The 26,665-nt window shown below is 38.3% G+C and overlaps 3 protein-coding genes across 8 annotated transcripts in view; all 3 read right to left on the bottom strand.

The window, feature by feature from the left end:
* Positions 1 to 210: 210 nt before the first annotated feature.
* On the bottom strand, positions 211 to 6,293 carry LOC116261401 (SH3 domain-containing protein 2). Its single transcript, XM_031640137.2, has 10 exons — positions 6,034 to 6,293; positions 4,992 to 5,114; positions 4,846 to 4,915; positions 4,595 to 4,746; positions 3,820 to 3,921; positions 3,229 to 3,429; positions 3,064 to 3,126; positions 1,589 to 1,738; positions 1,417 to 1,491; positions 211 to 602 (listed from the first exon to the last, which is right to left on the bottom strand). The coding sequence occupies exons 1-10, from the start codon at positions 6,091 to 6,093 to the stop codon at positions 486 to 488; spliced, it is 1,113 nt and encodes a 370-aa protein (XP_031495997.1). The 5' UTR covers positions 6,094 to 6,293; the 3' UTR covers positions 211 to 485.
* A 3,872-nt stretch (positions 6,294 to 10,165) lies between these two features.
* On the bottom strand, positions 10,166 to 12,697 carry LOC116260290 (uncharacterized). Of its 3 annotated transcripts, none has more exons than XM_031638504.2 (4): positions 12,118 to 12,697; positions 11,916 to 11,990; positions 11,207 to 11,407; positions 10,166 to 10,587 (listed from the first exon to the last, which is right to left on the bottom strand). In XM_031638504.2, exons 1-4 carry the CDS (start codon positions 12,577 to 12,579, stop codon positions 10,501 to 10,503), a joined length of 825 nt encoding a protein of 274 aa, XP_031494364.1. In that variant the 5' UTR covers positions 12,580 to 12,697; the 3' UTR covers positions 10,166 to 10,500. The 3 variants fall into 3 exon arrangements, with proteins under 3 accessions (XP_031494364.1, XP_031494363.1, XP_031494365.1); XM_031638503.2 differs by lacking the exon at positions 10,166 to 10,587 and adding an exon at positions 10,681 to 10,916 and having other exon boundaries at positions 12,118 to 12,696; XM_031638505.2 differs by lacking the exon at positions 10,166 to 10,587 and adding an exon at positions 10,681 to 11,121 and having other exon boundaries at positions 12,118 to 12,694.
* Positions 12,698 to 13,989: 1,292 nt separating this feature from the next.
* Positions 13,990 to 26,665, bottom strand: part of LOC116260289 (squalene synthase 1-like) — a 33,666-nt gene continuing 20,990 nt past the window's right edge. The window contains exons 1-12 of one of the 4 annotated variants that reach the window (XM_031638501.2): positions 23,027 to 23,123; positions 22,444 to 22,533; positions 20,844 to 20,919; positions 20,206 to 20,275; positions 19,410 to 19,553; positions 19,186 to 19,290; positions 18,827 to 18,973; positions 16,975 to 17,050; positions 15,108 to 15,196; positions 14,462 to 14,553; positions 14,305 to 14,350; positions 13,990 to 14,228 (exon numbers count right to left, since the gene is read on the bottom strand). In XM_031638501.2, coding sequence (XP_031494361.1) covers positions 14,172 to 14,228; positions 14,305 to 14,350; positions 14,462 to 14,553; positions 15,108 to 15,196; positions 16,975 to 17,050; positions 18,827 to 18,973; positions 19,186 to 19,290; positions 19,410 to 19,553; positions 20,206 to 20,275; positions 20,844 to 20,919; positions 22,444 to 22,533; positions 23,027 to 23,108 — 1,074 coding nt within the window. In that variant the 5' untranslated portion in view covers positions 23,109 to 23,123 and the 3' untranslated portion in view covers positions 13,990 to 14,171. Of the gene's footprint in view, positions 14,229 to 14,304; positions 14,351 to 14,461; positions 14,554 to 15,107; positions 15,197 to 16,974; positions 17,051 to 18,826; positions 18,974 to 19,185; positions 19,291 to 19,409; positions 19,554 to 20,205; positions 20,276 to 20,843; positions 20,920 to 22,443; positions 22,534 to 23,026; positions 23,124 to 26,665 lie in introns of those variants that run through there. The other 3 variants (XM_050079594.1, XM_050079595.1, XM_050079596.1) reach the window with 3 other exon arrangements.

Raw genomic sequence — 26,665 nt, 5'->3', positions numbered from 1 at the left:
CCCTAACAAGTAGAGAATAAAAAAGTAGTTCATGAACATACAGTAAAAGTTTAAAAACTAAAAACATGAAATGGAATTACTTGGAGACTCTACTTTTTCCCCTCAAGAGGTTAGTGAGCCAGGATGCTAGACGGCTCCATCCTTCGTGAGAACAAACCTTATAAGCATAAAGCAACACTGGATCCAATTCATTCTTTCAAGAGGCCAATGAGAGCTCCAATCGACTGAATTTCTTGTCATTGGAAAAGATTCAAAAAAGACTCATCCAAATGATACTCGTTTTCTTGAAAAAGGAAAAGAAAGAAAAAATTGAATAAGCCTTCTAGACTACAGCGTTTGACCAACTAAGCCCTGAAGTAAAATAATATTATGTTGAGAGAGCAAATTTACAACCAACAAAATCCCCTATTCGTATGACGTACTGTTTCTCTTTATCAACAGATGCAACTGAAGATGCAAAAGATGACCATTCAATCCAAGAAACTCTAGAAGACTTCAGCCACCTTGCTTGCAAGAACACGGTCCCGTCTTTCAACATATTCGAAAGGAAACCACCCGGCTCTCCCCTTGCACTCACCTTCGGCCCAGCCATTGTTAGATACCTGGCATGCCGCCAAAAAAGGTCAAACGATACAGCTGTGAAACAAATATCACCAGTTGAGCCTTTCAGGCAATTTTCAAAATAAAATGTCCCTAAGACAAACAGGAATACCACTCTCGCGCACAAAAGAGCAGTAGGCGCATGTTTACAAGTATCAACACGGAATAATACCCATGAACAACACAAAGGTATGCAATAATTTTATTTTTCGTTTTAAGATACATATCCCAAAAAAATAAAAGCCAGTGACTTGGAGAAATTTCTTTCGCGATGTACTAAACGTCCATCTGCGACTAACCTTTATTCGTCACATATTTATAGACGTTAACACCTAGAGAATTATTCTATCAAAAAGAAAAAAAAGGAATAGCTTTGTTTGCTGACAATATTTTCCAGTCATATATTCCGTGTAAAACAACTAGTTGAAAGGATCAACAAACAATATATACTTGATGTAAAATAACTAGCTGAAGCGCTGGTTTCAGCAAAAGAGCAAATTTGGAATTAAAATTTTATGTTAAAAAAAAAGGTCTCAAGTTTCAGCTTACAAAGGTTAACATTAAAATTATACTACCTTTATTATTGAAATAGCGGGTCTGACATGAAAATGAACCAGGCTCAAGTTTTCCCATAATTCACTTTATGTTTTGGAGTTACAGACTAGCTTATTGAGATGTCAAAGTTAGTTTTGTTCCGTCAGTTTACCGGATATAAGGGAATAATAAACAACTATTTTCTAAGCATCACCAGTGCTCATGCTAAGCTTGTATTGGCCACCATTTTCTTTCTTTAAGAGGAAAAGAGTTGAGAAAAACCTTTCGGACAACAACGTAGTCACCAACAGACAAGCTAAGTTCAATGTCGGACTCAGCCTGATGAGGATGCATAACCTGTCCAACAGAATGAAAATTACTTAAAATGAGTAAGCAGAAAACCAGAAGAGAGCTCATCCTGATAAAGAATAGTCCAAGAAACACAAGAATTTACCTCCCCCAAGAAGTAGGAAACATTTTCAGCAAATTTATCATGAGCTGGAGACGTGAATAGGCCATTAGCCTCTTCATATGAAGGAGGTGGAGGTGTATTATCAACATTTGGAATAGGAGATGCTTCAATACGCTGGCGTTCAGATACCATCTGCCGATCATCCATAAGCACAGATATTTAGAGTCTAGCAGTAATTTGGGGAGACAAAAAGGTTTCCAATGCTGGCAACATGGAATTGATTATATGCTTGCTGTTATGCATCTCATTAACTAGTAAATACATATAACATGACCACACAGTATTTTGGAGAAATGTTCAACATAAGTAATTAGACAGTGAATGGGTCACTTCCATGTGTGCCGTGAAACTAATTAAATTGTACCATTGATCTAGGGAAAAAAGAATAGAAAGAAAGATAAAATGGATGAGATAAATAGGGAAAACCGTAGACCACAAATTAGTTACAAATTTAACCTTGACTCAAAAGCTATCAATGCAGGTGCCATTGTCAACAACACGGGTGTTTTTTAAATACACAGATACATGTAGCACCTCTCAGGAGTGAAACTAAGTTCAGGGACCAGGCAATAGAGACATACACAATCCAGACATGTTTTTGATTTTTTTTTGTTGTACTGAATTCGACCAGAGAGATTTTCCATGTTTTCAGGTCATCTGAAACCAAAAAGTTACTTTCCTACCAGGCAGGAAGAAACACAAACATCTTGCCCTTCTTCTTTGGTGGCTCGCCTATGATGCCTTACCAACACCTCCTCTCCACAAGTGGTGCAATGATATACGGTGCAAAAAAAAAATAGCGAAGAAGTTCCAGGGTTGGTAACGCATATTCTCAATCCAAGACTGAACTAAAATAATGACTTCTGCCCCTTTGTACCCAAACTTGAGAACAGAAGAACAGCAACGGACCATTCTAATATCCTGCTCCATCCCTACTGTCCGTCTACCTTCCATGACAGAACCAAACATATACTATTCCCAGAAAGGGCAGAAAAGGCTACTCTCCACCATCTCTAATGCAGAGAAAGATTAACCTTGATATTTTTTCTACCTGTTTTAAAGAGAGTAAATTTTGATTCCCATATAAACAAGCAGGCTTGAGGCTGTGTGTGCATAGTCATAAATACATAAACTAGATGAGAATAGTTTCAGGCTCTCAGCACATACACTCACAATGATTCCTGAAGCTTTAGAAAAGAAGACACTAAAAAGAAAGAACAGCATGTGCTATTGGAAGGAGCCAATGCCTGGTCTATTAAAATATACTGTAGAACAAGGGGGTCCAAATGCTTAAATGAACAAGTTTTATTGTAGTACAAATTTTGAATTGGAAACCCTGGAAAACACAATTAAACAAGTGTTTTATCTCGCAAATACTAAACATCCAACACTTATGATTAAGAATAGAAGAGTACCAGTAAAAAATACATAGAAAAAGGTAAAATATAAAAAATCACCTCTCCTTCTAGCTGATCAAGAATTTGAAGTACTCTCTGGTGATAAATACGCTCTGATTCAACCTGATATATGGGGAGGTATTTTAAAAATATTTCCCATGAAAAAGAACAACTTAGAATTCTGATCAGCAAGCTAAGCATAGATGATCATATGAAAGTAATTACCATGGCAATAAGCCTCTGAAGAGTTAACCTTTGTTGCTGGGCTTCAACGGCAGCCATTGCAGCTGCTGCTTCTTTCCCTAATACAGCCATGTTTGACTTAAGTTCCTGAAGTTTTGCTTCAGCTGCTTCTAACTTCAAAATATTATCTGGATTTCCAGTTCCTTCTCTGGCTCTCATTTGGCGCTTTGATACTTCAATAGCCTATGTGGGACCTCATTGAAACAGCATAACCACAAATGCATGTAAAAACATGAATAATCTAAAAACTTTAGCAAGCAGAACTAGCTGTTTTTTTTTTTTTTGGCATCTGTAATTGGAAGTGGAAAACCACAGTTTTCAATTAGTTGGTTTGGTTAGAATAGATAGGATGCTGATCGAAATTAAGTCACTGCATGATAGCATAATTACCAAATTCCATCAGTTCAATCATGTTGGGTCATTCTACTGCCAAGACCCATAAAAATGGTAGTATGGTACAGCGTATGGCACAATCTACTAGAGAATAGTCCATTTTCACAACCAAAATGTCCAAAAAGAAAATTCTATCAACTTCGATAATGAACCAACTAACAAAATCCAGGCATGGAATACCTGTGCTTCAGCTTCTTGCCGCATTCTATCATAACGTTGAGCAAGATGCCGAGCATCCTCTAATGGTGCACCCATTACCATGGCTCTTAATGGCTCTGCAACCTGAAAAAGAGGAACATGCAAATCTTTACAACAAAGCAATAAAAGTGATACAAAATAAACAAGAATAACCACACTACTTTACATCCCGTAAAGTGCATAAAACCTTTAACCTGTACAAGACATCTTGTAATTGCCTTTTTGCAAAAACCAACTGCGGATAGGAGTTTTAAAAAAACATGTTTTTTCAACATAAGCAGGATTTTATAAGCTAACAATTGCCAAACCACGATTTTTTAAGGAATTCAAATTCTTAAAAAAAAGAAGATATGCATACATGGAACATAGGAGTAAAAAATCACTATATTTTTTCAACATTGGCAGGATATTATAAGCCAATAATTATCAAACCGCAATTATCTAGGGATTCAAATACTTAGAAAACAAGATTACATACATTGAAGAACAAGAAGAAGCAGAACAACATTTGCAGACAAGCAAAGAAACCAAACTGACCAGATGTACAAAAACTAATTATGAGACGAGCATGGATTAACTACTATGGTTCTTCAGAAATTAAGAAGAAATCTGCAAGAAGATAATCTCCACCTTCTGTCTTGTCCAAAGAGTGGAGTTTTCATTGAAATTATATTCTTAGACGACCATAACAAAGTATTCGGTCAAACAAATGGCACAGGAAATGGAGACGATTGCTAGAGGATGTGCTTCATCAAACCTGTGTCCCCAAGGACTTGAGCAGATTGCCACGCTCCTTTTCTATTTGAGAACGAGCTTTACCAAAACTTAATGCAGCTTTTTCCAAGGTACCACCGCTGGTACAGGTATTATCAATTCCATATTTCCTACTATCCTCAGACAACTTGTTTCCTGCCAAACATTTACAAATTGTTGGTCAAAGATCAAGGTGAAGAAAACATGGTTAGAAATCAACGACAAATCAAATGACTGCTGCTGCAGATAGTTTACCAATTTCTACTTGCTTGGATCCATGAACGATAAAACCTTCCACACCACGAACGATGTCCCTTTGAAAATGCTAAAAGCAATGACAAATTAAACCAAGACAAAGGATAACAAGCAAGTCCAAAATGAATTGGAGGAAGGGGATTTACCTTTCCTGCTCGAGTGGATATGTATAGTTTCTCAAGTTTTTGATGTTGTAGAAGTTCTGCCTCGTCGGTGATGACATTATCTGAACCTCCATAACCACCTCCAACAAATTGTTTGAGAACTGCCTGAAATTAGAAAAAAAAAAGATTCTCCGGTAGAACATTCCTCAAAAATGCCAGCATTTGACATGTAGCAAGCACATGACTAGATTTTAGCACTGAAACATGAATAGCATGTTGAAAAGCCATGCCAAGAAATTAGGAAAATGAAGAAGTGTATATGTCAAAGCATGTAAGCCTCCATTAAAGGGAATCGTAAACAGCAATTTAAGGGAAGTGTTTCAACAGAAGAAGGCTGATACATATCCTCTACTTCCGATGCACTAGATGCTTAATTCACCATTATAATCCAGTTTTCAGATGATAGAAAGGTATTTTCCCCTTTATAAGGAGATCGACTTGCTATCGCATAGATACAAACCTTAGAAGAGTATCCACCAAAATAAAGGGAACCTCGTCAGACCCACAAATCCAATTATATTCCCTCACACTAAATCAGAATTATACGTTTTGAGCTTAACAGTACTAAACGAAAAGATGGTTATCAAGTTATGCCAAACATGGGCAGCGCTTGCTAACCATGATGAATGACAATGGTCGAAAATACAATCTACACACAAGATACTTAAAATACTTCCCTACGTTCACAAATGTACTTATTTGATCTACCAGTTCCCTGTTTGTGCATAAGGAGAAGCCCGATAAAAAAGGGATCACAATCTTGTTCAACGAGATGCAACAGCACTAGAGAATTAATTCCGAAAAAAAAATATCAGATCAGAAAAGGAAAAATAATAATCAGATTAAATCATACCAAATAAAATCTATTTCGGGGGTTATGGTGTCTCATAAATGGTAAGCAGAGACCCTTCCAGGAACTGATAAGTACCATGATTATGGAGACCAAACCCCTTCGTCATCTCTCGTGGTTCACGGGTTTAACATCAGGGAGGAGAGAGAGGGGGGAGGGGGAGAGAGACAGCACCTGTTGTTGCTTGGCGACCTGTTCCCGTAGTCTTGTTGCTTGTTTCCTAAGTGTGTCCATTCCCCTTCCGTTTCAGACGAGGACGACGATCGCCGCCTCGGCCGTCGCCACCACCACCTCCTCCACGTTCAACGAATCTCTGAGCGGAGGAGGGAAGAATCGAAGGAAGAAGCTGGAAAGGACGAAAGCAGCAGTCGGTGATTTGGGATCCGCACCTCTTCCTCCCTCTCTCTCTCTCTCTCTCTCTCAAAGAATCAGAACTTTTAGTAGCAGTTCAAACTTGAGTATTAAATCATTATTTAATTTTGGAAAACCTTGCCCGTGCGGTCCCTTTATTAACCTTCATTTCCGAAATGAGCATCAGGTTCCACAAATTCCCGCATGACGTTGCTACCATCATCTATTAAAGACGATTTGGAAAAAAAAAGGGAGGAACCTTTTTCCCTCCAAAAACCAAATAATGGTTTTTCAAAAAGTTATTTTTTCAAGTATTTTCTGAAACAAAAAAAAAAAAATCTTATTTGATACAAGTATTTCAGTTACGTGATTTCACAAGTGAACGTGAAAGGAATCCCTCCTTCAGTGTTGTAATGACACAACACAGTTTTTTTTTTTTGTTGGGTTGTTAGTAATTGGATCTTAATTTGTATTTGTTTATTGCAGATCTCAGATCTGTAGATTTTTAAGGTCGAACTTCTTCCTCATTCGATTTTAAATTCATAGATTTTAACATGCAACATGGATTCTTCATATTATTTAAAAAAAGGATCTCTCAAAATATACTTTTTTTTTTTTTATGCAGCAGCTTCTAATCTTAAATCTGAAGCTACATCCATAACACCCAATTGTATGTGGTGGAAATATGTCCCGACTAGAAATTCAAAAGTTATAAGGCAGACTCTTGAATTTGTGGCTGAAGGTGCGGCTTTTAAATAAAAAATATCCTTTATTCAACAAAACCACGGAAATGTGGCAACAAAGACGCATTTTAGACATTTTCAAAAAGCAGCGGACAATAGAAGACTTACCACTTGTCAAGGTGTCATAGCTACTTTCTTCTTTTCCAATTTTGCCTCTCTCTGTCTCTCTCTCCCTCTACATTTCGGTCCTTCAGTCCTAATTGAAGCAACTTATTTTGTAAATATCACTCATTATTTGTGATTTAGCTAATGTGCATCCTCTTCTCCAATTATGTCAAATGTATTTTTCTAATACAGCCGACACTTAAGAGGGCGTAAAGCGACAAAAATCTAACTTCTCAAAACCATGTTTGTCTTCTGATCAAACCTAATTCACACGAATACGGGTGCGATACGGGTACGAGTATGAGTATACAGGTACGAATACAGTAATTTTTAATTTTTTAAGATACGCGGATACGATTAATTTTATATTATCAAATGATAAAATGAAAAAAAAAACATTAAACTAAAACTAATAGTTCATCACAAAAAACATTAAACTATTCGCCATCTTTGCCCATGATCTGCTGCAACAGCATAAATCCTAAAGGCACAGACCTTGTTGGGTGAAAGGGAGAAAGAAAGGTCGATCAAAAAGAAATCGGGTTTTTTTTAACGGGTTCGGATCGGGTTTGACCTAGACCCGATCCAGACGTATCCAAGGAGTATCGGAGTATAGAAACGGATAAGTGGGCCAAACCCAAGTATCCGTGTGACATAGGATCAAACTCAAATTCGCCAATTTGTAAATAGTGGTTCACCACCACAAAAGGTTGTTGCACCATTATCTTTGCACGTCCACGACTAGAGTTATCCAATATCCATCCCCCCAACCTCTCTCATATATATATATATTATATATATAAAGTGTGTGTGTGGGGGGGGGGGTGAGACTATGCATTAAAGATAGGAATGAGCATTTAATAAACTTTATATATATATATAGTGTGTGTGTGTGTGTGGTGAGACTATGCATTAAAGATAACAATGAGCATTTAATAAACTTAATCCACTAAACAATTTAGTGCACAATTTCTTTTAACTAAACAGGCTATGAAATGCTTAAGCAATAAAGGAAGATCTTTATTCTCATTGGCTTACGTTGACTTGTGCCCAATATGTTAAAACTTTTGGTCTATCGTGCCTGGCCATTCTAGATGCTATACGAACTCGCGAGATTCGAACTTGTGATGTTTCGTCAACTTGGTGACTTTTGCAAGTATTACTTGCCAAACGATGATTAAAAAAAAAATATAGAAAGGGTCCACATCCCAACTGCCTCAGGTAAGATGCCATTTTATGTTCACCAATTTTCTAAGGGATGTCGATTTCTGATTCTAAGTTTATATAAAATGGTGTTTCTCAAGTTTCAGTGTGCCCTAGATAAAAGGTAATGCTTTCATTTGATCCAATGATATTGACAGATTTGTTCCAGAAAATGACATCATGAGTTATTGACCCGTCAAGTTTGGATGCATTGTGGACTGTTAATTTTCTTAACCGATAGTTTTTGTTTTTCAAGTAAATAGCTTTGATTTCATCCACCAACTTTTTTTTGACAATTTCAACTCCGAAGGGCTCTGACATCTTCCCTCAACGAAGGACGAAGTCGAATTATTTGAATAATTTGAAAACCTTTTCCTTGTATACGGAAATTATCATAATTGCAGCCATAAACAGATTCTTTGCATATGGAAAACATTTTCTCTGTATTTGAATAATTTTGACGAGCTATTTCATGAAATAAATAAATAAAATATTAAAAAAAGCAAGAAAATGGAAAGTTCTCAAAAATGCTTGATAGGCCTCAGGATGAACCTTTTGCTCACCCAAAATGGAGTAGGTGCCTAACTGGAGGACAAGAGAATGCATTGTGTACCACACAAAGAAAGGGGTTGGTCCCATGTATGCACCAATTGGGCAAGCTCATTATGTGGGCATTGGGCCATCGGGAAAAGCTTAGTTCAGGCCTGGGCTAGCCAGACTACAGCCAGGTCCACTTGACCTGCCAGTCGCCAAAACTATTTATTACCTCAGCTCGAGAAGTCTGTGTGTGTGTCTTCCCTTTTATTTTCTTCCCGGCGTCTGAATTTACACCGTCCCATCACATTGGCGCCATTCACCAGTTGCCACTACCAGTCACTGGATTCCTCACCAGCTTGACGCTCTCTGGTGGAATCAGTCATTTGAGTCTAGATTACTTACTTGATGTTCCAAATGCGTGTTAACTAAAAATGGTCATTGCTACAGTTTGATTTACTTATACACCAGAGTTCAGACCTGCAAAGGCATCACCAGTGAAATGAGAGCTCAGTTCCGATCTGGTGCTTATTTGAGAATTTTGAAGGTAATGGAATCTTGCATGATGCCAAGATGCACCAAAACTTGAACACGAGTGCAGTTCTGTTTACATTTGTAAACCAAGTTGAGGTTAAGTATTCGTGGCACTATTTAGGGAGAAAACTCTTCGGTCAAGATTGTGAGACCCTGATCAAACCATCAAGTTTGGAGATCGCCTGGTTCCATCCATGGATCAAGCCATCTATCTCAACCAATGGCTTGCCTCGTCCAATTCTGTCAAAATCAACTTGTACTCGTGCAAGCATGCCCCCACGAGAGAGAGAGAGAGATAGAGAGAGAGAGAGAGAGAGAGAGAGGGACTTGATGATCACTCCCTCTAAGGGTACAAAAGATTTGAGTGCCACAGTTTTGAGATCAAACAGAAGAGAAAAGCGTAGCACTCAACTTCAGAATTAACTTGCAGAGGGAGAAAGAGATTCAAATATCAATCTAGGTGTGAAAAGTACAAGTTCTACAGTGTTGACAAAGAAGAAACTGGCAGATTGGCACTCCACTCAGAATGAACTTGCTGCAAGCACCGGTAGCTGTCTGTATGAAATGCAGACGGCAATGCATTGATAATTTGGTATTCGACGCCACGGAGTTTTGGCCATCTGCTTGTGGATTTGGTCTTGATTGTTGTGTTGCATATATTTTAAACCAGACTAACATAAAGTCAAGAAATATGTTCAAGGCAACTGCAACCACTTTGAATGGCTATGCAACTTTTGGCGACTTATCTGCTTCATGATAAGAAGAAAGAATCCTTCCATAACAAGTGATCCTTCGTCCAATCAACTTGAACTAAAATAACGAGTTAAAAAAACATATACATAAAGTAAAATAATCTATTCTTAAACTCTCTATAAGTTGCTTGCTCTCCCATTTCGCCTGTCTGGACAAGTGCAAAAAGGAAAAAGGAAAAAGAGGAGCAAGAACAAGAACGCCCTACACATCACAAAGTGTTCAGGTGCTTGACGCACAATATGATTGTTTGGGCCTCTTGAATAGTGGATCTCCATCATGGCATGAACCAAGACGGTGAACCCATGGCAGTCCTTTTTAATATGCCTTTGAACAACAATTTGAAAGAAACATAGATCGTTCAAATATTCCGTTGACTGTGGAAGTGCACAACCAAAGTACTTTTATAGTTCATACAAAATTAACTCCAAAGTGCGCGTATCCATAAAGTACTCTGTGAACATTCATTTTTGGAACTTCCCAGAATCTCAGCAGTTATTCGAGGGGCCTTTTAGTTGTGACACACAACAAAAAATGATAAAAAATTTGGTTAGTTGGTTACCAATGACCAGTAAGCGACCAAGTGTCTAGCAATAAAAAATACAGCATAGATAATCATGATGTTCACTTGATTGCACGACTAATTCCCATGATCAGTAAGAAACGAAAAAGATAAAAGTGAGCACTACACATGAATCATGATTCAAGTTGCTTCAGAACAAATAATTTCATTCACATTGAGCTCACACAACAAAATTCCCTTTGACTCTTAAGCAGAAACTTGAGAAATTCTTTACACTCGATGACTTGCAGCTTCCAAATACCGACAGCAAATATCTGTAACCAATGTAAGCAATAAAGTGACTATTTGGCAGACCTTTCATACGCGGAATGGAAAGCAAGATGTTTCGTCGTTCGCCTATGCCGATAAGGCAAAGCAACCAAACATGCAGATTCTTAAATGGCAGAGAGAAATAGCGTAAAACTAGACTTTGCTTCTACGGCGCCCTTGACTAGATACCCGTGGTTCTTGGGTTCTCAGCTAGCAAAAGAGAGAAGGAAAAGTTTCCACGTAAGGAGAATGATGAAGTACAGCTATAGGTACAGAATTTCAAGATTGGTCATACCGGCAACCCAGATCTTGAGCTGTATCTTTTCCGGACCACGTTGTCCTGCCTTTTCTTCTGCGCTGCCTTCAGTTTGCTGATGCTAGGCCTATAAAGGATCACGGTGCGACCAATCTGACCAACAGCCACAGAACCTGTTGCTACCTCTAATTGCTTTACTACATCAACTAGCTCTCCGGGGCAACTGCCATGCACTTTCAGCTGTTAAGAACAAGAATGAGAAAAACATGGTGATATCATTGCAATCAACGTTACATTTCTTCCTCGGGAAAAAAAAAAAAAAAGGAATACTGCCACCACCCTCCCTTTGAAGTAACTCCTAAGCTTTCCATCAAATAATCACAATATCATTCTATCTGTTAGATTGGCTAAGATTTCCCATTCTCTCATTTCATTCGTTCCCTCCCTACTAACTAACAGCTTATAAACTTGCTACATTACTTCCTTTCTTTTCTTCCCTCACTTGATACTTGCGTTGCCTATCAATCTCCATATTCCAAGATTAGGTTGGCTTCTTTTAGCTGAAAACAGCTTCTGGGTCATTACCAGCTGAAAACAGCTTTTGGAACTATGTATGTTTCACAGAGAGGCCAATAACATCAAAAGGAAAATGGAATTTTAATCCATCAGTCAGTCCAAAAAACAAACAGTTCAAGCGCGTCGAATTGAATTGTACACATGAATACCACTATGCTCAAGATAAACGTACCTTTAGAAGCTCATTAGCTTCCAAGCTTTCGACGAAAGACGCGGCTACAGACGCGGTCACCCCCGACTTCCCGACCTGATGCAGAGAAGAAGAGCCAGAACCAACGACAACATCAAAAGCCAATTAGAAGAAAAGAAACGACAATCAACACACCCAAAAAAAAAATAAAAAATCGTATTCCAAGAAAAACGAAGTAACCAACTTGTTGGCATTTGAGTTTTTTCCCAAGTGAATGGGCGTAGGAAGCGAGCTCCTTTTTCTCCTTAATAGTCAGCATCGGTGGCGTCCCTCTGCTTCTGAAATTGTTAACTGACTGCGGTGCAGTAGAAGGGATTGTGCTTGTCTTCTCCTCTTCCTTTTGGTTACCATCATCGCCATCTTCCTCGAATTCTCTACCACTATCATCCTCCTCTTCAAATTCTTCATCCTCGTCGTCTTCTTCGAAGATGCTTCCAGATAGAAGCGTGCCACTCTGCTGTTGTGGATGAATGGCACGGAAAGGGAGCAAATGACGAGGAGTTTGGAAGGTAAGAAAAGAGTTGGGGAGGCCGGGTGAAGTGAGAAAAGAGCATGGAGGCGGCGGGGAAGAGAAAAGCAGTCTGAAAGTTGGCGAGGGGCGGAAGGGGAGAGCAGGTAGCGGCAGTAACCACCGAAAGGTAGCCATGGTTCCGCTCGCCTTACCCTCGCGCAGGCCGCAGGGAGTCTGGTCTAGTGAGGCGGCTCTTCGCGCAAGAATTCACGAGTTCGATTCGCTTCAGAGGGATAAGCCTCATGGAGACACGCGAGTCTGGTGTGAACAGTGACAAGTTCTGTGATGCCATTTTTGTCAAAGAGCGGGCCACCAGTAATTTGATTCGTTATTGTAATCAATTGTCAAAAAGTAAAAATATTTAACATTTTGATGCATTAATTTATTCGTCATATGAACAGACAGTTGTGCGTTACTAAAGTGGAAACCGCTAACAGCGAAATTGCATAATCTGGGTACATAGTTCGGGTTGTAGATTTTGTGATTCCTTGGTATCGCTTATGATGTTAAGAAAACATATATGCAGCACAACAGCAAGAAATCATATATGCAGCACAACAGCTACTTACATGCATGTGACTTGGTTTGCAACTATTATTTTTAAGTTAATACCGTAGATTCAGGTCTTAGTGTTTGATCCCCAAAATCTTGAGAGCTAATGTATCCCTAACTTTATTAATTTAGTATCAAATATTTTTTTTCACACTCAGAAGCCGTGAATTGCCACACTTCATGCCCACATTGTATCGCATGCAACTTCCCAATTTAGAAAGTGTCATGTAATCATATGGGTGCCGATGGATCAGGTATGACCCAACATGCTGAATCCGATGGGTGTCCAGTTTTGGCATGAAAGCTAGTCCAAATTGATAGATGGTCAAAACCTGGTTTGACAAATTATTCGAAAATCTGAGTGCTGTATTCAAGTTTCAATGAGGTTCGAATCTGGTGAATAAACATGATTCTTAACTACTGAAGGCTCTTTCTTTTACAATAATTGCGTAGAATGGCACCTTTAGTTCTTAAAATATATTTAGAACAACTTCGCGGGTAGCACCTTCTAGTTTCTCACCTTCAATTGTTAGGGACATAAACACTGGAGTCCAACTTTCTTTTTTCGAGTTAAAATGTATATTTCTTAGTTAACATTTTAAAACAACTGCCTACACTAATCTCTGGCTTGTGTAGCTTGTCATTTTGTTTGCACTTGTGGCCTGTGGGCAAGAAACAACGGAACCGAAAAAATTCTGAAGCCTTGGAGCAAAGCAATTGAGCAAACATACAAGCAATACTCAGCAACGGCAAACAACGTCAATTTCTTGGGCATCAATTATGCATGCTTACGAGTGCTTTATTATTTCCAAGTAATGGGCCATTGCTAACATTAATATGAAAGCCTTTCATTTTTTATCCTTCAATCATAAGCGGCCCTTCAAAGAACGGATTGCCTAATAGCCTGCATGACCGAAAGACCATCATGTTAAGGAGGAGAGAGAGAGAGAGAGAGAGAGAAGAGAGAGAGTCTTTGTCTTATGCTGGTGCATGGAAGGGAATGGCGAAGTGCCTCGCATTTCACTAATTTGGGAACAAAAACTTATCTTAGGCCTTGTTACACGAACTTTGGTACAAATCCATCGTGAAGAAATTCATTATCTTCATGTCATGATACAACTGCATATAAAATAGGACCAGTCCATAATGCACAACCAACCCACCAGAGGGGATCATCATTTGGAGTACAGATATGCAACCAATATGGAAAACAGCATTATCATCACCATCATCTGTCACAAATCACAAGAAGTGATAAAGCAATAAACTTTTAACAGTAACTAGTTTTCCATGAGGATCTAAACTTACAAAAAGTGCTGTTTGCCTTGATTGCTGCTCTTCTGCATAGACACGTCTGAAACAGAAGATAAAAAGGGAGCAGCAGTAAGATAAAACCACCATGCTGGACTAGGAACAAAAAGTACTGAAATTTGCACAGCAGAAGAGAAGGGTGTAAAGTGCCAACCTTTCTCTCAGTAAACCAGATGCCCTGCAGACATTCTGCACCTTTTCTGTTAATTCTATAGTCTGTGAAGCATTGGGATCACTCTTGTCGACCTGCAAATTGCACACTTCGTTAGAGTCCAGCCACAAACAATAGCACATTTGCATGAATGGGTTAATTCATTCATTTGCATGCAAGCTTTTGACGACTAAGACAGAACATAAGGAAGAAATTGCTAGAGATCCTGATTGGGGTAAGCACTAAGCACAAATAGTATGACCAAATTCCTGGAACAAAAATAACAGGGAAGAAAAAAGCTAAACTGGCCAAGGTATGAAAGAGCACATATAGATCTCCAACTCAACCACAGTATGAAAGGACTGACGAATTACAAACATAAGCTCAAAACTACGACATAATTGCAACTGATGTCAACAACGTTAATGGAAATTGATGAAAGATACAAAAAGTAAAACAACAAATGAGACTACAACTAAATGCACAAACAGAAAGACCAACATAATATGTATCACAGGCTGGACTAATATCAGTAAACAATGAAACCAAAAATCAGTTTGATTTACTAACAAGAAATATTCATTAAAGAAAATGCATGTGTTTCAGAGGTTATCGTGCAGAACGAAGCGTTATGAGAATGAATACATACCTTTGACTGTAAGAGGGAAGAAAAGTCAAAAAAAGCACCATATACGTCACTCATTGTCTTAGTCTGGTCAACCACCTTAGCTACTAAACCTATAAAACCATTAAAACAATTTAAAATGATAACATCGTAAAACTCTTGAATCAATTTTGCACATGTTCCATAAATTACCTGTGCAAATCAGCATTTAAGCATCAAAATCAATGTTATAAAAGGTGTAGCGTATCGTGTATCGGTCGGGCCGACCTATACGCCGTATCGTAACGTATCGTAAACGTAGCGTAACGTATCGTAAAATTAATTTTTTAATTTTAAAAAATATTTAAAAATCAGAAAAAATAGACAAAAATCTGAAAACAATGAACAAAAAATCAGAAATCAAGAAAAATAAAAAATGTATTCAAATATAAAAAAGATCATCATACATAAGGAACATTCATGTGTATAGTGTATACTATCAACAACACATTCAAAAATAAGAAATCAAATATTAAAATTAACATAATAAGCATCTATCACAATTTTAAACTTGAAAATTTTATAAAATTTGAGGACTTAGAGTCTTAAGTCTTGGAGTTCTAGGACTTAGATTACATCAGAATTTATAAGTTCAAACATACAGTTATCATATTTCATGATTCAACGATGATATCTCACAAATCGATGAATCATCGGTTAATTTTTATGAAAATACGCAAAATTTCTCCCTCCTATGTCTATTGGAGTCTTTAAATACAAGAAGAGAGAGAGGAAGGAGTGTTTAAACTTTTAAAAAATAAAGAATTTTATGTTTTCTCCCGTATCGTACGATATGGGGGTGTATCGCCCGTATCGTACGATACAGCCGATACGGCTACGATACGCAGGCGTATTGTGTATTGAACATGTATCGTATAGGTTTCTTCGAGCTATACGATACGTATCGTACGATACGCGTGCGTATCGTATGATACGGATAACATTGATCAAAATATTACCATTTTAAAATAAGAATATAGCCTAATAATGTTTTGAATAGCTGCTTATAAATTCGTTTTCATTAAACTTTCAAAGTGTGATATAATCAAGCATCAAAGAAATGTATTGAAAGATCATCTTGCTGAGTGCTCTTCATTCATTGGAAGCCCGTCCAATGGAGTTATTCAAGAATTTCTAACTTTAGAATGGAAGTTTTGGAGATAAGCCAGGTCAACCATAGCATGGACACCAGATGCAGCCTAAGATCACATGGTCATAGCATCAAGAAGAAAATTTATGTAAACACACGTTGGTTTTTCCCATCAAGAAAAGCATAGGACAATAACATATGTGCAACCTAAATGGACTTCCAATTAGTATAGACAGAACCATTCGAAATTCAGTAAGACATATAGACTACTTGAAATCTAGGTGGTTTTGAATGTTATTTGCTAAAGTGATGAAAACTTGAAGCCTAAATCCACATCTGCATTTTGCATTTTTCAGTTTTCATTCTTTCAGTAAAAGAAATGCGGGCTACTTCGTCATCTGACATCACTTGTTTCAATCATGTCAGGCTGTGAGTATGAGCGCCCACATCCCTTTCACTTGCAGAAAAATGTGATTCATAGTTCATCATCATGAAGAACCAAAACTTGTCGAAGTTGGTGAAGTAGAAAAATGATTCAAACCAGTTCCCCAATCATGTCATTCAGTAGCAGTTTTGACTTTGAATAAGGCCGCTCCCATAGAAAATCATGACATTTTAAGAGTCCACTGCTACTTAGGCTTGTAGCAGAAATCTGAAGTGGACAAACCACTCCAATTCTCATGCGTGATGCTCCAGACAGCCAAATGACAATAATATAAAGAAATCAAATTATCTAAAATGTGTTCAAATACAACTCATTACCACGTCTCATTTTCACGACTCCTCGGAAAACTTGAATATTGTTGTAACATAAAGCTAATGTCCCAATAGCCATGATCTGAAATATGAACTAAGTCAGTCTAGGTAGAAGGAATGACCTGGTACATAACAACAAATAACTCACATTTTATTAACATATGCAAACACAACTGAGTTACACATAATTACTATGAAACAGAAAAAAAAATTGTTCTGGGTTCAAAAGAATTTTGATATCCACCTATTTTCTACCTGGTTGGTAACAACAATAATTTCCCCAGTGTTCCACCTGGTTGGTGTCAGCAATAGACTCCCCAATTACATCCCAAGAAAGCAGAATCTCTTGCTTGTGTGTATGTGCGTCTGTGCCTATATGTGCATGTGTGCGTGTGAAAGAGAGAGAGGTAGAGAGAGAGAGAGATGCCAACAGCTTGAGACTCTTGTTTCACCTTCTGATTCGATGAGTGTCTCTGTGTGTGTGCGTGGTTATGCATGTGTGAGATGGCAACAGTTTGGAATTGTGCCCCACCCTCTTGTGACCAATTTCAATTCAAATAAAAAACCCCACTATAAGGGTAAGCTAGCTCATCTTCTAACACCACTTTTCTCTTACAACTTTTAGCCACATCTCCGAAGCTTTAGCTTCAACCGAGACTCAACCTTCTGCACCTGTTGATAAATCTGCCAGACCAACAGAATCCGGAATTCCACAGAACCTGGAGTTACTCCTAACAGTAGCCTCCGAAAAGAGAGGTAAACTACACACAAGTGCTCTGTTTAACATCTTAGTTCTAAATTCTAATTAATTTTGAAGTCAAGGTTACATGCAAAATGACAAAATTTTGAAACAAAATGATGCACGGATAGAGGATAGTAATAAACTGGTGTACACTATGAGGTATCTATGTGGTAAATAAAGTATCAACTGTTGTACATGAAGCTGGGCTCGGTTGAAAGTGCAGAAGCAGATAGTGGTTTGAAGCAATTTCAAACAGCTTGGGAGTGGGAACCTGACCATGAAGTTAGAAACCATGAACAAAAAAAAAAAAAAAGAAGAAGAGGTTGTGTGACCGAAGTCACTAAACTAATGAATGAATGAACGAATTTGCTATATCATTTAACATCACCAAACTCAAGTAAAATTCATGACTAATGTGAACATATGTAGTTGACAACACTATCCATAGTTCAAAATTGAATATGGTTAGTTGGGTAGAAGAACAGGTTGGACTTGTACAGTTGTACCACCTTTTCAGAAAGCAACAGAAGTGACCGCTACACCAAACATCACTTCATGTGAAGTGTATAAACAAAAGAAATAGATACGTAGATTGTTACAAGCCAAATTGAGCAACCTTGAGATAACTCGAGCTCAAAGATCAAGCTTGCATTTGACCTGTTTATCATATAAGTCAAGCCTGGAACCAGCCCGACTCAACTCATGTTACCAGACTCATTGCCCACTCCTACTTGTGTGGATGTGACAACCTCTTTAGAGAGTTCATGTGGCATTGAGCATAACCAATATAAGGGACCATGTACTGATCTCTGTACCTATATATTAGAAATATAATGTACCTGTACTAGAAATACAATAACAATATGAAGTAGCTTTTTCGCAGAAAGAAAGATGGAAAACTCAAGAATACCAAAAATCACATATGTAAAAGATGAGCAATTATGCACTGAACCAGATGGAAAGCAATTAGGCATGTGCAACTATAGGCAAGGAACACACAATATGAGTTCATTACTTCGTTTTAAAGATCTCTCTTCAAATATATTGCTTGTAAAATCATTTAAGCGAGAAACCAAAGATCAAACAATAACAGACCAGTGTGTGTGGCATAGATACCTGAGGAATAGCACAAAAGCGGAAGATGTTAGGATCATTCAAAGCAGACATGTATCTTAAGCAGTCTTCCATATGAGTAAGCGCATTTGTCACCATCTCATTCAAGCATTTCACTGCTACCACTGAGTTCTCCTCATACTTCAAATCCTGATGGAAATGACAAAATGACACACTCAACTGATTGTTAACTAATCATTCCCTATCAATAAGACATGGTCTAGAAAGCAGCAGAAGTATCAAAGTGCGACATATCAGTCAGAAACTAAATGGCTTCAGAAACATTTCAGTAATAAGTTACTGATACGACTGATCACTGATATGATGACCACCATGTTGATATCTAAATTTTAGTCATTTACCTCAAGTTTATCTACATATTTATTCCAGATTTCACGAGGCCAGAACATGCGTGACTTTGGTATTTCATTAATGTCCTCCAAGTAGTCTCTTATAATGTTTGTTTTCTGCAAGTAAGCAAAACTGTAAGGTTCAGCATAGAACCGCAAATCCATTGCCATATTTCTGAAGAATGTTAGCAAATGGCAGTTGTGACCAACTTGTTGACCAATGTTTCAAAGACAACCTGAAGGAACAACCCTGTACAGTTTGACAGATCATCAGGAGCCAAGTCTTCCAAACGAGAAGCATGGAAAAGCTTGGATAGCCCCAACCCAACTAGTCCAGCAACGTAATAGCAATATTCATCATAATCATTGATTGTCTCAACCTATCAACATGAAAAAAACGAAAGAGGTCAAGGGAGGAGTCAGCTAAGCACCACAGAAAATAGTGGTTATTAAGTTTCAACATGATTAAATGATGATTGGTTCTTAACTTGAATGGCAACCTTATTGCATAACAAGAGCAGGAAGAAATTTTTTCTTTCTTTTAAGCATGTTTATGTCCTTTATTAAAAGAGACTTCCAAAGGAACGATTAAAGTGTTGAAAATAACCAAAAGCACAATAATATTTTCATATAATCAACAAACAGCTAACCCTTTTCAAAGAAATGTACGTGGGTGTTCGTCTATCAATTCTACTGCAAATGCCTGGCAAATTTACAATTTAGTTTCTAAAAGAGATACAAATAAACCACCTAATATTTGTTGCTACAAGAACACATTTAAGGTATTTTGGTCAGTTCAACTAACACCCAACTTGTGCTAATAATAGCCTTTGTTAAATTGATGGAAAATTTATTCTCGTAATTGGAAGAAAACGATACACATGTTTTCACCATAAAAGAAAAGAAAGCCATAGAGACTTGATAAAATATGACCCAAAATGTCCAATACAATAATATCCGATAAATGAAGCTACAATCTAGGATTTATTTCATTTCCTAGGAACAACCGGCAATAGGTTTTGTGATTTGTACCTCCACGCAAATGAATTTTGCCATGCCTGCACCCATTCTTTTGGTAATATCTTCAATTGTCTCTTGATAACTAAACAAGCAAGCAAGAGGCAAAATGCAATTAGAAAGATGTATTGAATGCAAGAAAATAGCATTTCTTGACTCCAATTTATTCTTCATTAACAACGGTGATGCGCTTACATGTACTAGGATCCTTCTCAAACATTACTGGAAGACATGTATACTTAAGCAAAGCATGAGTATACAGAAAGAAAAACAAATGTGGTAAACCAACAACTTACTACTTCAAAAATTCATGATTCTCATGTCATCTTGCTACTATCTACCAAAACCTCTTGGAACCTGACAATGGATTTTTTCAAGACATTGTTGCAAACATCATGAGCTAGGATCAATAAGCTTATGAGTGTCCTCTTAAATTTGCTTATTGCTTACCATTGCTTTTCATGTCTTCTATCACTATGATTTATTATAGATTTATACGGCATATGGATTTCGATAACATTCAATTAGAGATATACAATCATTACACTTCAACCAACCTATTCTCTCCCACACCTATAACCGGTAGAAACTTGGATGAGGAGAAGTTAGAGCATGGACAAACAGTCAACATCTTTAAGGATAGCAAACTTAACCTTTTCCCAAGCTCCAAGAAGGCCGTTGAAACATGGTGAAATTGATCCATGAGGACTCTGTAGTGCTTAGTTCCACCTAAACATGCATGATGTGTCATATAGTCAGGATAAGTAAGAAAATGGTTGACCTTCATCAAATGAACATGAATATTTTATTTCTGCAAACGATACATGATAATATTTGATTAAAAAAATGACAAAGAAGAAAAAAACTGCTAAAGTTGTAAGGACATGTTTGCTGGCTTGCAACCATGCTTGTCTACTTGGTACATACTGCACTTCACTTTCCCCTTCAACAACAAGCAAGCAGCATAAACAAGAGACAGAAGTCACTTAAGGCCAGAACAGTATGATTATGTAGCCTACTGTTGAATACCTGAGTGGCAAGGAAGCCTAGTTAAAACACTACGTATTTGGTCAAAGTAATTTGGTGCTCAAAATCTATTCTTCGTGCAGCTTCAACTTTGTGTTCAATCTTGGGGAACAAATTGTAATGGAAAAATACAATATTTGCAGTATGAAGGCATCGCTTTAGCGGCTCAACATTTATAGGCACAAAATTGAAATTCAATTTTCCATTAGCCAGTTGACTGCAAGTTGGCTAATATTACTTGATGCAGTCAAGTAAACCATGAGATTATTAAACTGTAAATCTCACAAATAAACCCCACAAGGACAACCAAAAAGCAACCAGCAATTTTTCTGGAGGCAAAGATTTATAGCCCATTTGCATTGACATTAGTCCATGTCCAAAATCAGGTTTAGTATCAAACCCAGCTATCTTGAAGTAGTTTAATGCTAAAATTGGGTTTCCCACATGTTATTAGCACCATTTATTCAAATCAATTGTTCAACATATTAGGGACACAGAAATAGACATTTTAATCTACTAAGATCCAACAAAATAATGTGACAATGGACATGCTTAAAGCTGTAAAGAGGCACATGCTTCTTATATGCAGGAAATTCAGAAGCCTGTTCTCCTCACTTGGCTTAATGTGAATAGATGGATTCCTTCTCTCAGAAGATTCAATTTCAGTTAAGGTATCTATCTTCAGCTTGCTTGGGGGTACATCACAAAAGTGGAAGGCCAACAATATCAACCAAATCAACTAACCATCCAGCCTTATGTTGAGGGCTTTATGAGAAACATGTGGTTCTCAGCCTCGTTAGCTGAAATAAATGTTTCAGTCTGAATATTGTAATAATTGTGGTCGTTGAAATTCACAGCTTTAATAGCTAAAATTTTGACCTTTTGGATATGGTATGTATATTAGCTGAATATTTGTTTTATACGTCCACTTGTACTTTGAAGTTCTAACCCCTATGGGTAATAAGAGATGAAGGACATCAAACATCACCTCTGCAGGGACTACGTCTTTAGAATATGCCAGCTACCCTTCTCAAGATTCAAGGGCAATAGTTAAGAGTAACCTCGCCGAAATTTGAATTATATACAATGCACTGTACAGATTCTCAACATATACAGCATCAATCAATATATTTCAATTCTTGTACCAGTCAAAAAGAAGAAGACAGTAACAATATTGTAGTAGAAAAAGGGAGGCAAAACAGAAATAGGTGATTTTAAGAATCTTACAGGAAAAATGCCAAGAGGTATCATATACGTGACTGTGAAAAGATTTCAGAATTGGTACTTTCACATCAGAAGGTATGCTTGTGTCATCCTCTGTACAAGGAAAGTGCAAATAACATTAGACTCTGTGATGCAAGATGAAAGCATAACCAAATCTTGTAATTGGCTCTAATTAGATTTTCAGTACTTATAAATGGATCCAGATCCACAATTCACCCCTTTCTCTATAAAAGGGGACATTGGGTCATTTGCTATCTTTCTTCTATTCTTCTTGCTCCTTTGGTCGTTTGCTTGAGTTCTAGTTTAGTTTTAGTTTAGTTGTGAATGCAGTTGGATCAAGATTCTTTAATCTTGATTTTCTTGCATTAATTGGTATCAGAGGCTTTTACGAACATGGAAGATCAAGTTCAGCAATCCTTGCTGCTGACCGTAGGAAGGCAGGAATCTGATTTATCGTATATTAGACAAGGAGTTGCTGCTTTAGCGACAAAAGTGGATGGATTGAGAGTCTCTCTCGACAGATTAATGGACGAATTCAGAGAAATGTTCCATCCGGCTCTGCAGAACATGCAAATCGTTCATGGACCTGCTGTTGCATACATTCGCTCGGCCGTCGGCGCTTCTGATGATAGAATGAGAAGAAGCGAACAGCCCTCGAGGGTCCCCATCGGAGTCCCCCTGCATTCGTCTGGAGGAAGTCCCCTCTGTTACTGTCATTTGTTTCTGCCGAAACCACTCACCGATGTGCAGACGAAGGAGCCGTTTCCGCCGAAGGGAGCGTCGTCAGCCTCGGGTACTCCCGTGGTGCAAGGAGAGGTGCGGCGGACGTCGCCGTTCCCGTCGCCGGCCGGTGGTAGTGAAGAGAACGCCGCCTGCTCTCGCGGAATACCTTGTGGGCAAAGTCCGAAGGTGTCGCCACCGAAACCAGGCCCGCCCCTGGAATCGCCGCCCGCCGGCGGACCGGAGGCGACAGGTAGCAGCCTTCCGCCCTTAGACGGGATGGTTGGGCGGTGGTGAGCGCCCACTCTCCGCCGTCTGGTTGGCCCCTTCCGCCTCTGTTTGAGGCGAAAGGGAGGGAACTCGAGCGCTCGCGGGTTTGGGCCGGTCCCTTTTGGGACCGGTTCAATCTGAACCGGATGTTAAACCCGATCCAGATACGTATCGCCCGATTCACGGGTATAAGAGTTCGGATCTAGATCCAAACCAGTTCTTCCCATTATTTGAAACTGGATCTGATTCAGGAATGCCGTTAGATCATATCCATGCTTGCGTTCCTTCCCCAAAGTCACCACCTAAGCCGCCACCTTGATCATCTTTAGAAGAAGTAAGCGGACCGCCAATTAGGGGAGCGGTGGGTCCTGGGTCCTTTTGTTCAGCAGATCCAAACCTTATTCAAACCCTCTAAGATGAAGAAGTAAGCTGACCGCCAATTAGGGGAGCGGTGGGTCCTGGGTCCTTTTGTTCAGCAGATCCAAACCTTATTCAAACCCTCTAAGATGAAGAATCATTTTGTCAGAATGAAAGATTTAAACTCGTCGAGGGCGACTCTTCTCCAACTAGGGGAGTCGGATGCAAGATGAAAGCATAACCAAATCTTGTAATTGGATCTAGTTAGATTTTTAGTATTTGTAAAAGGATCCAGATCCACAATCCACCCCTTTCTCAATAAAAGGAAACATTGGGTCATTTTGTAAGTCAGTCAAGTTGAAAAAAATGAAGTGTTTGCTAGTTTTCTTCGGTTCTTCTTGTTCCTTTGATCGTTTGCTAAAGTTCTAGTTTAATTTTAGTTTAGTTGTAAATGCAGTTGGATCAAGATTCTTTAATCTTGATTCTTCTTGCATGACCCTCGAAGCCATTCTTTGTGATAAAGAGTTGAAAAAACTAAAATCTGCAACAGAGAAAAAGAGAAAAGATACCAACAATGAACAATCAAATGGGGGATAAAATTCTAATTATCCTTTTTCAAATTAAAATGTCACAAAAATGCATATTAGGCAGCAAAATTCGTCAGTAGTTGATAAATTCAATAAGGCAGAAAGGCCAAAATCACAACCAATCAATCATTATATTACTTGTCAAAATTTTCTTCTTTTTAGATCTCTTCCAATTCTGCCTTGCATTGGTTTTTGTCTTCTCTTAACAATTGATTGCACAGTCACAGTAACGGAAAAGATTATGAAGAATAAAACTTTTGAGGTGTAAAATAAAGAAAGCTAATACAACCAGTATTCAACTCAACCTAGTAAAGTAACTATAGGAGAAAAGAAGGATGCCCTGTAAACACAAAGAAAGGACAATATACACTGGCAAGTAGAAGTAAGAAAGTAACCTACAAAACTACATAGTAGAATACAAAAGAACTGAAGGAGATTGTTAACCAACCAACTGTGTCAAGTGCACGAAGAACCAAGTAAAAAATGCAAACCTGCAAAAAATATGAAAAACAAGCCACTGTTAACCAATATTTTGCTGGTCCAAATAAAGACACTTAGAAGGGCACTAGTCAGAAATGATATCAACAAAATACCAGTGAAAGAGGAAAACAAGATGCTTAAAGAAGCAACCAAAACCAAAATCTTGTGCTACTGAGGGCACAAGTTTGAGCAACATGCCAAACTTAGTTTGTCTTGGAGATCCTAAATGAAAACCGAAGTTTTATTCCAAACTTGTCATCCATAGTTGGTTAACATTGATAGCTTAAGGTTCTTACTGTACTGTTCACATATAGAGATATTTCATATGATTGGAACCCTCACACTGTCATCAAAAACTGTTTGCCAATAGGGTGGCTCTCTTAATTGGATACAAGGATGCGCCTTAATAGCTAAGGGATAAAGTATCATAACAACTAGTAGATTTCTGTCCGTTAAAAATAAAATCTACAGTATTGAAGAATAAAACAGTAGATGGATTAATATTTAAACAACTTCGAAGGATTACACTTGAGATACCTTTGGCCTCTGGATATTTGGTGATAACCAGTAAGCCAAAAGACCAGTCCAGGGATGCAAGATCCGCTTTTTTTTATACTGCTGGAGCCTGGAGTAGCTTCATGAAGTAGCATGCTCCTGCAACTAACTCTTCCTTGTAAGCACCAGCAAGATAAACTAAGGAAGATGACCATTGCAAAGAGCCTGAACCATGACGAACCCCAAGTCAATAATTAAACCGAACTGTCTTGCTTGGGAGTTTATATAACATCCTTTCCCTATTGCTTCACTGATTCACCATGACAGTCAACCAATGATCAATCCAATTTCTTCAAACAACAAAAGGATTTGCTCCCTCTGCCTCCAGAGCACAATAAATTCTTAATTACGTAACAAGAAAGCTGCACTCAACATACAAGAAATCCCAAAATCTAACGCCATGAAATGAAAACATTTGGACAGATGATTGTTGCTTCCTTCCTTATACATATGATACGGAATTGCAAAGATTCGCTCCAGACTCGGCAATACCCGGATGGAGATTATACAAATAACGGGATGAGGACAAGAACTATGAATAATAGACTTTTCTCGAACGTTAAAAACAACCACAAAAATTAACAAACCGGGCACATCGTTCCATCTTGGCGGCACCGATACAACATGCAGAAAACATTTGGACCGTCACGATCCTTGAAGAACCAAAAGCACAGAGCAATAATGTTCTGCACTCCACAAGAACAGAAGGCACTGATGGTCTACATACTTTAAGAACATCAAGAAAGCGTCTAAAAAGCAACCGGGTAAAAACCAATCCAACTCTCTAACCGCAGTTTTTTCAACCCAACGTTCATCCATTCTATAAATCGCAGAAAAGGAAGAAGAACCGCGGACACTAAAACTCCTCCACAACATCATACCAAGACCAACTTACCACCAACACCCAATCTTCGCATCTTTCAGGAACTAGCCCGACATGCAAAGCAAATGCTACAGATTCAACACTCTTCAAGAACACAGCAATATCCACAACACAACCGGCTGGTAGCCACAAAAATTTTAGCAAAAAGGAAGATCAGATGAAGTAGCCATCACTAACAGAAAAGACGAGCAAAGGCTTACCGCGTCTCGTAGTTCCTTGCCCAGTTGCTGGATGACAAGGTCGAAGCTTCGAGACACGTTTGTGAGCATTGTGTAGCAGCATGCCCAATGCGGCTGGGGAGGGATCTGTCTCTTGGCGCGGCTCGACGCCATCATCATCTTCACGAGCACCAGGAAATCCTCTGGGTGCTTCA

Source organism: Nymphaea colorata, chromosome 9, assembly GCF_008831285.2.
Source record: "Nymphaea colorata isolate Beijing-Zhang1983 chromosome 9, ASM883128v2, whole genome shotgun sequence".
NCBI classification, from domain to species: Eukaryota; Viridiplantae; Streptophyta; class Magnoliopsida; order Nymphaeales; family Nymphaeaceae; genus Nymphaea; species Nymphaea colorata.
This window is presented reverse-complemented; position numbering and strand designations above follow the sequence as displayed.